The 13,412-nt window shown below is 41.9% G+C and overlaps 1 protein-coding gene across 1 annotated transcript in view; it reads left to right on the forward strand.

Moving 5' to 3' along the window:
• The first annotated feature begins 3,082 nt into the window (after positions 1-3,082).
• LOC132318984 (CSC1-like protein 1) overlaps positions 3,083-13,412 on the forward strand; it is a 31,089-nt gene continuing 20,759 nt past the window's right edge. Inside the window, exons 1-6 of the mRNA XM_059828314.1 lie at positions 3,083-3,268; positions 5,532-5,611; positions 7,163-7,226; positions 8,652-8,689; positions 9,883-10,025; positions 12,579-12,630. Of these exons, the coding sequence (XP_059684297.1) occupies positions 3,083-3,268; positions 5,532-5,611; positions 7,163-7,226; positions 8,652-8,689; positions 9,883-10,025; positions 12,579-12,630 (563 nt within the window). The remainder of the gene's footprint in view (positions 3,269-5,531; positions 5,612-7,162; positions 7,227-8,651; positions 8,690-9,882; positions 10,026-12,578; positions 12,631-13,412) is intronic.

Raw genomic sequence — 13,412 nt, forward strand, 5'->3', positions numbered from 1 at the left:
GGAACAAAGGGCAGAGAAGAGGGGGACAGCAGGGCCGTGCCGTACCGCGTTTCTGGCCTGATGGCTGGAAGCGATTAATTCCCGTAAAGCACAGGAGATCCTTATGGGTGGCTGGGAATGAGCCTCACCCCAGCCCTGCCATAGACACATTAAATTAACTCCCTAGGTCTTGTTTCTACCAATTTACATTTGAATGCTGTTTCTCTCTTTACAGGTGTGTGGAGACAAGGGGCTTTGAATATTTCATGGAACATTCCTATTACTACTAATTTCAGAGTTACCGATCTTAGTGCATGGCCTGCTCCACCTGTACCTTCGCGCTTGCCCACTTTACCAGGCCGGGAATTGTGAAACCTCCCTTGAAATCTCACCTATCTTCTTCCTTTTTTGCTATAAAAAGCTCTGCTTGGACCTGGGGTGGTTTTTTTTAATGTTAATGGACGGTGTGAGTCACAGAGGCACAAAAGGGTTTCCTCCGAACCGGAGCACTGTAGTCCGGACGACTCTAACATTAAAATCGAGCAATCACCGAGTAGTGAGGAAATCCTTCATTCTTCACCGGAGAGTTTGTCTTTAGGATCCAGCATCAAATTCTCGAAGATAAGCCGTGCACCTCTGCAGTAACTGTGGTAAACCACTGCAGGTGCGATGTGGACGATGTTGCACAAAGGGAGCGCTTGGCTCAAGACGCTTTCCCCCCGCTACTTCCGACGGCGTCCCTTCCCTGGGGGAAGCACTTCAGGGCCTGGAGGAGGAGGCGAGAGGGGCAGCGCCGTCCCCACGGAAACACCCGCCGCCCTCGGGGCTGCGCTGCCCCGTGAGGGGGAAGGAGGCGGCGGAGCCGCGGCCGCCGCCCCGGGCCCGAACCGCCGCCCGGCCCGGCCCGGCCACGCATGCGCGGCTGCCGGCACTTGGTGCTGAGGCGCGTAACTTGGGGGCCGGGAGGGCGCTTGGCCGCCGCGCCCCGTGTGGTGACGAGTCGCGAGGGGAGAGGCCGCGGCCGCCCCGGCGCAGGTGAGGAGGGCGGGAAAGGCGCTGCCGCTGGCGGCCCTGCTCGGCGGCGCTGTGTGGGGTCGGGGCGGGCGGGGGCTGCGTGAGGCGGCCGCGGGGCAGGTCCGGCTGCGGGGAGGGGCGAGGTGGGCCCTGAGGGGCGGCCGCCGGGGCGCGGGCTGCGCTGCCGGGTGGGGCCGGGCTGCCCGCGGGGGCCGGCGCGGCCGCCTCCCGCTCCCCTCCGCCCGGCGCTGCTGAGGAAACAGCCGTTTCCTCTGGGCCTCCCCTCAGCGGCCGCAGCGGGACCCCGGCCCTCCGCGGGCGCGGGGCGGGGAGCCGCCGGCCGGGGCCGCCCTGGGGCGTCCCACCCCTGTGGGGCGGCGGGGGGCGAACCCTCCTTGCCCGGAGGCGAGCAAAGGGGCTGGCGAGCCCTGGGGCTTTCCGCTGTGCCGCCTGGGGAAGCGGGCCCTGCCAGCCGCCGCTTCCCGCCGGGGCCGGGGCCGGGGCCGGGGCCCCAGCCAAAACGGGGGAGACGGTTTCTCGGTTCTGGAGCCCGTACGGTGGTCGCGAAGAGCCGCTCGCTGCGCGCTCGCTTGGCTGCTGCGGCGCAGCTCCCCCCGGGGGGGGTCTCGCCGTTCTCTTTATCGTCCTGACGGCGGGCGGCTTTAAAAATAACAGCTTTCGAGACTTGGAAACTGTGTCTGATAAGATCCGGGTGTTGCTTAAAATTTAGCGTGCGGTCTCTGCAGTTGTCGTCATGAAGGTTTCCAAAGTATGTTCAAAAGTACTTCTGTCAGCACTAAATGTCAATCCTTAGAAAGCAAGGGTAGATCCACAGCACACATTTTGTGTGTGTGTGTGTTGTTTTTTTTTTCCCCTGTGATGAAACACACCAGTTGGGACAAAATTTCTTCCCCACCGTATCACACAGTCCAACATTTAGTCAATGCTGTTTTGGGAGGAGTATTCTCCATGCTGTTGTTCTGCTGTTTAAAGGGAGAACTGTAGCTATTCCTATTCCTGTTTTGGTTTTGTTTTGTTTTCAGCATCCAGAATAGTGCTGTCATCAGAGACACGTGCATTCCTCTTGCAGAGGCATGGTAGCCCAAAAGTAGTGTCCCTGGACCTGTGATGGGCATCTACACTATTTGCTCTCAAAGGATAGAGTTTTTTGGGGTATGCTTGCTTTATGAATTTATCAGTCAGAAGTGTGTTCTGCATGAAGCCTGCTTTTGTCCCAAGTGCATGGGAACCATCAAGTTAATAAGATCCAAGAAAAGAAATGTTTGAAGTGGAAAGCCCCCAAATAAGTGAGAAATTCCCTGCACTGATAAAAAGACGTTTGTATCAATGGCCAAATTTTGTGCATTCTTGTATGTTACTGCATTATCTGAGCAGGTCAGTTGACTAAAATGAGGTAGAGGCTGTTCTCTTAGAAAATTAGAAATACTCTTTGTTCTTTCTTGTTTGTGATACACTGTAATTACTGTGCTGTTCTTTCAGTTGAATTCTCCTATTAAAAAAGGGAAATCACGCAATATTCCACGAACAGAGAGGAGCATGTGTATTTGTTTAGTAGTTCTTTTCTGTGGAGTTAGTGGCGAATTTGTTAATGATCTCAAGGTCTTGACATTTGCATACAAAGTTCACAAGCTGGTACGTTCACACGTGTTCATCAACTGGGAGCAAAATCTTCAACTCCTGTTGTTGAAAATCTAATGTTCTGTGTTACTCCTAGAATCAGAATCCAGGGTGGAATAAGTAGTTTGATGTTACAGATTAGAAGATAGAGAAGTTTGTTTTGTGTGGGTCTTCTGTAGCCTTCCTCGGACATCTGTAGAGGATGTGGTTGGTTAGATGTCTGGAATACTTGCTTGGGCACTGCTACTAACTGAGCCTGTCAGTTATTGAGAAATATTTTACAGGGAAAGATTGTCAAATACGACTTTGCTTCCGAAGTAGTTTCCTGGTTGAATCCGCCTGTACTTTTTGTACCTGTCATGTTAGTACATCTTGTAAATACCAGGCAGGCTTTTCACATGGTTGTTTCACTTTTTCTTTTCTTTTTTTTTTTTTTTAAGGGAAAGACAAAATGAACCCTTTCTTTTTTCTGGGTTTTGGACATTCTCATCTAGTCTACTTCTGGAATAGAAGTGTACCTTTCAACTCAACAAATGAGACGTACTGCTACAGCACTGCCCGGGGCAGCACGGTGCTCCAAGGAGTCACTTTTGGTGGAATCCCAACTGTCCTGCTGCTTGATGTAACCTTCTTTTTTGTAAGCCCAGTTTCTATTTCTTGTATCGAAAAATCTTTGTGGCCTTCTCAAAAGTTAGATTGTTTGGAATTCTCTTAAATATTTATCACGTAGGAATTTGTTTCTGAGACTCTTCAGAATAAGAAATGTGCTGAGGCCATCCTGGGAAAACGTTTTTCAAGTATTGATAAAGGTTCACAGACATGTCGGATGACAGTGTCACAGTATGTTGGATGTATAGATGTAGAGGGAGTGCAATATCATCAAGTCTGTATGTGGAGTCATGGTGGGCTTTGTAGTGGTAGCTCAGATTTCTATGTTTTGTTTTAACTGCAAGAACATTTTTTCCTTACTCTGGGCTTAAGTACTGGGTACTTTTTTAGGAAGGGAACAGCATTGCTAACTTGATTGTTTTTCAAAAGTAAATACAATATGGAAAATCTGTCATTTCACAGATTATTTTTTTTAAAATTAGATTTCATGAAGCTGTCAAGGAAGTAATGTACTGATCAGCTCAGTTCTGACCAAAGGAGGAAAAGAATTAGTTGCTGGTCTGAAGGCTCCAAAACTGGAGCTGATCTGGAGGCCTGAGACGCCAATAAAACTTATGGTTATTTCTGCAAGTTTGGTCTCGGTGGTCTTAAGCCACCACAAGAAGAGCTGTAGATCTGAAATTGGCCTGATAAGTGAGGTTTCTGGTAGTAAAATGAGACTCTGAGTTCTAGAAAGCCACTGTGGAGAAACTTGAAACTACCTGTGTAAGGTATGAGGTGGTAGTTCTGTGGGAACATAGAGGATGTTCCTAAAAGTTATGTAGTGGCATTCTTTGCTATTGATTTGGTGTATGCAGCATGCTACCGTAAATCCATTTTCTGAGGATGTACAGTATTTACTGCTCTGTGTGACTGATTGCACAGCATTTAATAAGATTTAGTTGGAGTGTTTGGGGGGATTTTTTTTTTTTTTAAAGCTGTGGTTGAATTTTAAGATACTGAGTCTCTGCTTTTGAGTTCCTTGCTGTGGAACCCTCCTCTCAAACAGCATTAGGTAGAGAAGTAGATGTAATGTAGCAGGCTCCTCTCTTCTTCAAGTACTGAGTACTGCAGTTTATTTAGCAGCTCCTGTATTCCTATGTTCATGACATGTTTACTGCAGATCCCTTTAGTAACTGTCAGTTGATGGGTTTCTGAATATTATTTCTAGGCTGGTTTCCTAAGGAAGTGAGGTTTATATATTGCACTGTCTTCCCATTTTTGTCTGGCAGTTCCTCCTAATAACCGTAGAGTACGTTAGCCAATTTCAACCAAAGTTGTCAGAGAGTCTAGAGAACTTTCCTGCTTGCATGAAGCTTAATGGCCAGATGAAGGAGGAAGATCTAAATCGCTATTCCCTGCTGGGAGGAAGGCCATTATAAGAAGGTTTTATTCATTGTGAAACGTGGAAATTGGCTGTGTAATCTTGACGCATAGATAATCTTGACACGTACCCTGGCTGGCCAGTCGGTATTTGCATAGATCCAAATGAGTTACATCACTAGGATCACTTTCTAGCCAAACAGGTATGGGATGTAGGAGGGGCTAGGAGGTGAGGGCGTATGCTACATATGCATAGAAAACAGGCCTTGTTACTTCTGCTTCATTGCTTCCTACAGAGCAACTTGTTTCTTTAAGAAAAAAGAAAGGCATCTATGAAACACATAGTAGGGTTTTTTTTCTTGTTTTCTTAGCCTCTTTCAAAAAGTGAAAATACAGGGGGGAGATAAAAAAATATGTTGCAGAGATAGCAGTTTCTGGGTTTTAGGAGTTAAAATAATATATTACTTTTTACCGAGGATAAAAATAATTCTCCTACTTGAGAAAATAGTTGAGCCCCCTGCAGCCTGTTTACATCACTACCTAAAAATAAAATAAAATGGCCAGTCTTCCATCGTAGTTCTGGTCATTAAGTAATGAATAATCGTAAAGGTGTATTTATGAAAGTTTTGACTTCCTCTCAAGTACTACTTGCTACTCTTCCTGTCACAAACCTTCACCCACTTGCAGTTCAGGAGTATTTTTGCATGCAGTTCTCCTCCTTTATAAGCAGGAACAGGAAGGCAGGTGTTCTGGGCCTTTGGTCCCCGACAGGTTGGTTTGTAGCATGGCCGCCATTGGGTTGGTTAACATATGGTAGATAGTTGGTTTAGGAGCTAGGACAGCATTTTTTGACAGTTCCTGTGTGCCTAAGAATAATTATTATGAAGTGGAAAAAGAAATGTTCAAAGATCTTTGGTTTTATTTTCTAGGTCTTAATATTACTGTTTTCCATTATAAGAAAGAGATTCTGGGACTACGGTCGTGTTGCGCTGGTGTCAGAAGTTGAAAGGTAAAAAAGATATGCCATCAGACTGATTTGTGGAAACCATTTAGGGAATGTGGAAGTAGGTACAGTAAATAGAACTTAAATGAAGTGCATTTGTATCAATTAGGTATGTTTGTAATCACGTACGCATATTTGTTAAAAACGTCCTCGTGCTGCTTTTTGTGAAATACATCCCGCTCAGGGAGTTACTCTTTGCGGCTTCAGTAATAAAGTTGTGTGTTTGGTGCTGTCATGAATTTCATTCTGCAGTTGTGGGTTAAGGAAGTGGAGGTAAGAAAATAGGCTGCTTGTCTGCTAACATGTCGCATACTTGCACGTTGATGTTTACAGTGTGTTTCTGTGATAGAAGGATATTAACTGTTCTGTTTATCTTGGCTCAAGCCCAGTATCTTCCCAGAGCTCCCTATGCAGCCTGTGCCACAATATTTCTGAAGGGTTTAAAAATGAAAAAGGAATGTATTGTTGCAGGTTCCTGAAATTCTTCACTGATTTCTAGTAATACTGCAAATAAGCTTTTGATTTATTTTTTTTTTTAAATATTATTTCTACAGGATGATGTCTTGGGATGTTTAAAAGGTAGCTGTCTATTTAGGAAGTGGGTAAAATTTAACAGCAAGCCTCTTCCTGGTGTTAGTGATGCACAACTAAGCAACAGGAAAGGACTCAAAATGTGGGGGTTTTGAGGTGTAATCCATGTACAGTGGTGAAAAGTAGATGGTGAAAAAAAGAAAAGATGGGCAATATCTGAGGCAGCTAGCTCAGGCAGCAAGAATGAAGATGCTCTGGTCTAGGCTTCCATGTGGGCTGTAGGGGCCTGCATGGGACAAACAGGTCCCTGAGCAGTCAGACACCTAAAAGCCTATGTTGTTGTCCCTGCTGGACTGTGACCCGAGCCAGCTGCGTCAAAATTCTCATAGATAGCCTATGAATACACTCCATTTTAACAGGTATTGTCCTGTAATTATGGGCAGGTCAGCATTGCAACATTTCTTTTTAGCAACAAACTAAAGACCAGTACTTTGCTATATTTGAGGGCTACAGGGTCTCTAAATGTTTCTGGCCTTGCTACAGGACTGAATTTGTGTGAGGAGGTGGCCCCGCAGGTAAGGGATTTAATTGTGCAGAGAAATTCTGAGTAGTGGCTGTAAGATGAAGGAAGAGAGGTGGAGGGAAAAGATGTGATGTCTGGTAATGAGGTATATCTGAACAGGAAGCTACCTTGCAAATCTGATCCTTGCTAGGCTTCCAAACCTGTGTTGCATTTCCTTATGTTACTGTGGTTTAATATCCCAATAAAACATTGTTTTCTTTCTAGTTCAGTTAAATGATCTCACGTCAGGAGCTCACATGTCCTCCCCTTTCAACATGAGACACAGCAAAAGCTTCTGTAATTAAGCATATGCTACACCATGAAAACCACAGCTTTCATAAGTGAAAAAGTGGTTTTGTGCTCCTTCCCTTAGTTACTTCAGAATTGTTAAAGTTGAAATAATTTTGTGGAATTCCATCATCTGTTTTTAAAGATACTTAAAAGCGTCATTTAATGTATTTTAGTGAATCAAGATACAACCGATTGTCAACATCTTCATCAGTGCCTGAAGATCTTGAATATGATAGGGTAAGTATTCTAGAGTTTTGATATGTCTTTTTTCATGTAAACTATTTAATGGAATCTGTTGTAATTCGCCATTCCACCTAGCCCAATGAACCAGTCATTAAACTGGAGGACCATCTATATGCAAAAACTAGTAATGCATTGTGTATTGTATTTTTACAGAACCACAGGTAATGTCTCTCCACTTCCTGACAAACTATTGCCATATCACAAACCAGTATCTTGTGGTATTGTTTTTAAGTGACTATTTTTTTTAATTAGGAGGAGGACTATGTGTTAGCGTTTCGAAGGCGAGGCGGGGAAGAAAAGAGACTGCTAAATAATTTGTGCTTAAATAACAGTTCAAGAAGTTACACTATGTTCACATTGCAAATAGTACCTAGTTGGTCTTTATAGTACATTGTCTTCCACACAAAGGCGAGAAAACTGGATGCAAGTGTGAGGCTAGTAATAATGCCATGTGCTTTTAATATTAAAACTGGTTTGGAGTAGAAGATAATTTTTTGGCCAAACTTTTAATTGGTTCCATCCATGGTCTCTCTGGAGTCTTCGAATTCAGACATCTCTATCATATTGTGTTGCGGCTTCAGAATGAACCATGCGAGAGTTGTCCAATGGTGGCAGCCTACATTTTATATATGTATCAACTTGATATCTAGCCTTGCAACTAAATCATTGTGTGAGCATCAAAAGCATACTGGTGTTTGATCAGGATTGCTCTGCTACTTTCTTCATCTTTTTTAAAACCCTAGAGCAAATTTATCATTGAAACTGTTGAATAAAAATGTGTGTCTTTAGCTTGATACTGTTCACTTGAAAGAAGAGGCCTTTAGAGAGACAAGATTTTCTTTTTTTTTGAACTATACTGGAACATAAAGTGAGATGTGATCTCTGCTGTACAGTTTCATAGGAGGATTTGTAAACCTATACAAGAAGCCTTTCTGTTAACGTAATCACAGCGTTGTTTCTAACTACTGCTTAACTGATTAACTTGTATTAGACTCTCACGGAACTTATCCTTGAAATTGGAGAGTCTCTGGAAATGGTTTTGGAAAAAATAATCACCTTTTCTGCTCTAAAACAATCCTTTAAAAGAAATTCCTTAGAAGCCTCAGTCTTGACTTCTGTTCATTGGAGATGGGATTTAGACACACTTGTATAGATTTAAGAAGTCGAAGCAATAAACGTGCAAGTAATAAAAAAAACCCCTTAAATACTCTCTGAAGACAGACATATGAAGTACCTTGTAAAAAGTATGTAGAGTGTGAGGTATTTTTCTGTATGTTTCTAAGTGATGATTTCAGAGCAACAAATTGACAGCTTTTTAGCTAAGAGATTGGCTTAATAAAAACACCTTTCTTAATTGTACAGATTAGAGGCTATATTTTTTGTATGTTAGCTCCTAAAAACTTCCTCCTTTATTTATAGGGGTTTTGTTCTTGGATGACAGCTGCTTTTCGGATGCAGTAAGTGTATGAAACAGCAATAGTGAGCTGTGGTTTGCTTTGCTCTTTTTTTTTTAATTGAAAAAGGGGGGTTGCATTCAAAAATGTGTTGGGTTTGGTGTTTTTTTTTTTCCCCTTGAGTAGATAGAATTTGATACAAACAGTGATACAGGTGCTTCTGGTGGGGTGGAAAAAGAGTATGAAAACAAGGTCAGCTTATGGGAATACTTCTTCAGGATCCAGTCGTCCTTTTGCTGGCAGCCCAGAGAGTTCCTGGTCTTGGGACAGTGTGGGAACCTAAGTGAATCTATGGCATTTATATGGATTCTGAGCTAATAACTAGGCACTAGGCTTTTACCCTTCCAAGAGTACTGTGTGGGTGTTCCCCTGTTTGAAGCCAGCAGGGCCTCGGGCGGGAAAGAGGGTTTCCCTGCAAGGATTTCTGTGGAGAACTGGTGGTTTAGTTTGGGCTAGAATTGGCTAACTAGGAAAAGCCCATCCCACTGTTTCCCAGAAACTGAGCGTTAGATGTGTGATGTTCATTCTTTGTATCTCTTGGAGCTTAGTAAATACTGATTTTAAAAAATCAATTTCTAGCTTGGGTACATGGAAACAAAAAAGGGGTGGGGATTGAGTCTGTCTTTCTCCATTTGTGCTAGTTCAGTTCCTTCCTTTTCCAGGAACTCCTATTTTAATGATCTGTCCTTCTGACAATGGATAGATGATGAGAGTTCATTCCAAAGCATATTATTAGCTTCTGTTAATTGGATGTCATAAGAGTAAGGTGATTCTGTGGTCATTTTCCTCATGGGGAGCCTTTACGAAGATGAGTGAACACTGTCACAGTGTGATCTTAAAGTTTGAGAGTTGAGCTTACCACCTTGTGACTGCCGTAAAGCAGGAGGTCGCAGCAAATGACTTTGTCCTCTTTTAGGCTGATCACAAAGAACTTGGATTTATATTTGCTTTTCAGATTACTTGTTTCCATCTTGAATTCCCTCGTGGTAATTTTTGTATGTTGATACCGCACAAGAAAAAGACACGTTTGGAACTTAAATGTATGCATGAAAGAACACAGCCGTGTTGAAAACAGATAGGGATTGATGGAGATGTCACTGGGTAGACTGAGAAATTATTGCATGTTCAAAAACCACCCCCCAAAACCCCAAGGATATTCAGCAGACTGACCGTGTGCTTTTCTGTCTGTGATGCAGCGATGATGAGATTCATGAGAGATGTGGTGAAGATGCCATACATTACCTCGCCTTCCAGCGTCACATCATCTGTTTGTTGATTGCCGTCAGTATTTTGTCTGTGTGTGTCATATTGCCTGTCAACCTATCGGGTGATCTACTTGGTAAGAATTTTTTTTGTATTCTGAGAAAAATTTTGTGTTTTCTATAATTGCAAAAGCTTTTAGGATTTTTTTTTTTTATTTTGGCAAACTCTGTAAGGTTTGTTCCTCGCCCCCCTTCCCCCCCTTCCGGCTGATGTGTGTCTTACTTGTGTGAAATTTGTATGAGAGTAGAGGGTTCTTTAAATGTCTGGCAAAAACTGTTGTCAGAAACAAGATGGCAGACCACAGGCAGACGTAGACAGCTAGACCTAGAAGGCTCAAGGCAGGATTAACTTGACCTATGCCCTCTTAACTGGTGTTTATCTAGGCCCTCTTTATGATTTTTATTGATGTTGATTGCCAATGGCAACTGTATTCACAGTTGAGAAATCTTTCTAGTGTCCAGTCTGAATCTTTTTTTGCTGCAATTTAAGATCACTGGGAAGAATAGATTATTCTTTTCCTCTTTGCAATATCCTTTTAGCTGCTTGAGGATTATCAATTCATCTGTGCTTTTTCCTCTTTTTGATAAACCAGACCAGTTAATTCGATCATTAATGAGAAATGTTTTCCATTTGGCTGATCACAAAATCATCAGGCATCCTCTGAACGACTTACCTAGCTAGACTGTCTCCTGTTGTTCCCTTCTGTCTTGGTTTGCGGCTCAAAACTGGACAGATCTTCTCGCTGAGACTTTGTCAGTGCTGACTAGACAAAGAGTTGTTTCATGTTTCTTGCAGTCTAGTCCTGATTATGTCTGCCAGTGTGACACATACCTCTTTCCGTTACTAACTCACACTCAACAAATACGGTAAGTGTGTCCCCTAGTCTGCCATTCAGGCTGCTAATGAGAATAGTGGTGGACAGAACTCTGTTAAATCTTGTTTAAACATTCTTCCATTTTTGATAATGAGCCCATATAAGCCCGTTTTTTACCTGGCTTTTTATTAGTCTTGTCAAGATCACTTTTATAGAGTTGTTCATTGTTGATCATCTTGGTGAATAGCGATGCAAAAAAAAAAAAAAAAAAGCAATAATTCATTTGGTTTTCCCAGGAGCTCTCAAGCAGAGTACGTGCTTGCCTTTTGTTTTGTTTGTTCTTATACCACAACAATTGCATCTTGTTTTGTGTACTGACCTTGCTGATCTTTGTCCCTGTAATTTACTCTCTTCTGTTGTCCTTAATAATGTGGCCTAGTTTTTGTTTTCAGTGTACTCCTACCTGTGTTTTAAAGACCCTTGTGACTTAGCCCTTGTCTGTAATGGCATATGTTGTACCTATGCCTTTAGTATTGTTTCTTTGTGGAACTGCCATCTCTGACTTCCCTTTTATGAGCTCTTTCTCAGCAATTCTCTGTTTGTATTAATATTGGCTTTCTTAAAGACCATTGCTGTTCTTTTTTTCTTCTTTGCATTTCTTTTCTTTTTTTTGTTCTTTCAAAGGACCCTTTATCACTTCACCGTCACTTCTCCTTCCTTGCTTTCCATCTCTGTGTCCTCAGCCAGCATCCCTAGTTTTACAGAATCAAATCCAACACAGCTGGTTGCCCTAGTTGCTGTCTTCACCTCCCTCATAAAGTCGAGAGAGAGAGATGCCAGTGCCTTCAAGGAACTTAGAGAACATAGTTCCCTCTTCTGGTCTATTTACTACCTGTATATTTATACCAAAATGGATCTTGTAATATGCCTCAATTTGTGTGCACTGTCCTCCTTTAACTACAATTTGATAAAAGTTGTAGTACCTTGGATACCAATAGATGCTCTCTGTTAATTGAAATGGCAGAGTATGGCTGGCCTTCTAAAGCATGAGAATACAGCTTCTGTTCTGCATTCATTTGTGTGGTGCTAGGAAATACAGCTGAAAAACAAATACGGAGTTTTAGTGTCTCTCCCCTTTTTCCTCCCCTTCCACCATGTGTTGATTTTGTGCATTTGCAGTTCTTTCTGTTGTGATGACTTAACTTGCAATGTGGTTTAACAGTCTATGCTAGAAGATTGTTTAGCTTTCCAGATACACTTAGCTCTTTTTCTTTTGTGAACATGTACTCAATTTTCACTCACTTGCATTATAATTTTTTTAAATACTTGATAGCCTAGAGAAACAATGTCATATAAGCTTTCCCATTTTTGACCTTAGTAAGGTAATCAGTACTGTTTTGTCAACACTGAATTAATGCAGTTTAAAAAACTGAGATAAGACATCAGTGAAGATGGAATAAAAACGTGAAGGAAATATGTTCAAATCCCTAAACGATGCTGTTAATGAACGTGAAGGGAGGTTGGAGGGAAAAAGCAAACTGCTGCAAAGATCTAGTATCAGATTTTTAAAATAATCTATTATTTCACTTGATGGGTTGAATGTGGTATAATCCTGGGGGGTTTTTTCCAACTTTAAAACGCAATACAGTGTAAACCAGCATTGATTATGATTGTAAATCTTTTTGACAATGAACATGCTCAGCATTAAAAAGAAGTATATCAACATTTTAAAAAAATCGAATAAAATGACTTTCTGATAGTTTGCATGTGAATGTTGTGCCAGTTAATTATGCTGCTTGTTTTTGTTCTTCTTAGATAAAAATCCCTATAGTTTTGGAAGAACAACTATAGTAAACTTACAAACTGGGTAAGCAGATCTTGCAGAGTACTTCTATGCTTATGTCTGTTTCCTGCCATAGTCTCTAAACACATGAATTGATACTTGCAGCATGGCTCATGGGGTAGGAATTACTTATTCGCACTTCATCAACTGAAACTGGGATACGTTCTGCTTCAGGCTATGCAGTTACAGTGCTGATAAGAAATCTGGAGACTTGGCTTCTACTCTCTCAGCTCTTACTTCTTACACCACATGTTTCTCTTGGCTAATGACTGCACATCTAACGATTATTATTTTCAGAAATTTCCACATTAAAAGAAACCATACTTCAGAAGGAAAATAAAGCTGACAGCTTTACTAGAATGTGTAACTCGGACGATTTAAATTCTCTTACATCAGATTTATGTGTGTGCATATCTCTGCCATCTGAGATTACGATTAAAATTACTTCTATGTGTTTTAAAAACAGTCTGTAAAACAGTTGGGATACAAAGCTGTGCAATTTTTCTGGTTTTATTACTTGATCAATCCACACCTATCCATGCTACTATGTCGAGCAGAGTTTCTGCCAATGCATTTCGGTTTTTTTAACCACGTTATTAATCCTAGTAACTAGTGGGGATTTTTCGTTTGGTTCGGGTTCTTTATCTGTAAAACAGGTTCCTGTATTCTAGGTTAATTGTAATTATTAATGCTTTTCACAAAACTGAAGAACTGTTCATAGAACAGAATTTCTGTAAGCTTTGAGGAAGGAGCTATCAGGGAAGTGTAATTTACTCCCTGGATTAGGCTTTTTTCAATTTGAGTAA

Source organism: Gavia stellata, chromosome 2 (assembly GCF_030936135.1).
Source record: "Gavia stellata isolate bGavSte3 chromosome 2, bGavSte3.hap2, whole genome shotgun sequence".
Classification (NCBI taxonomy): domain Eukaryota; kingdom Metazoa; phylum Chordata; class Aves; order Gaviiformes; family Gaviidae; genus Gavia; species Gavia stellata.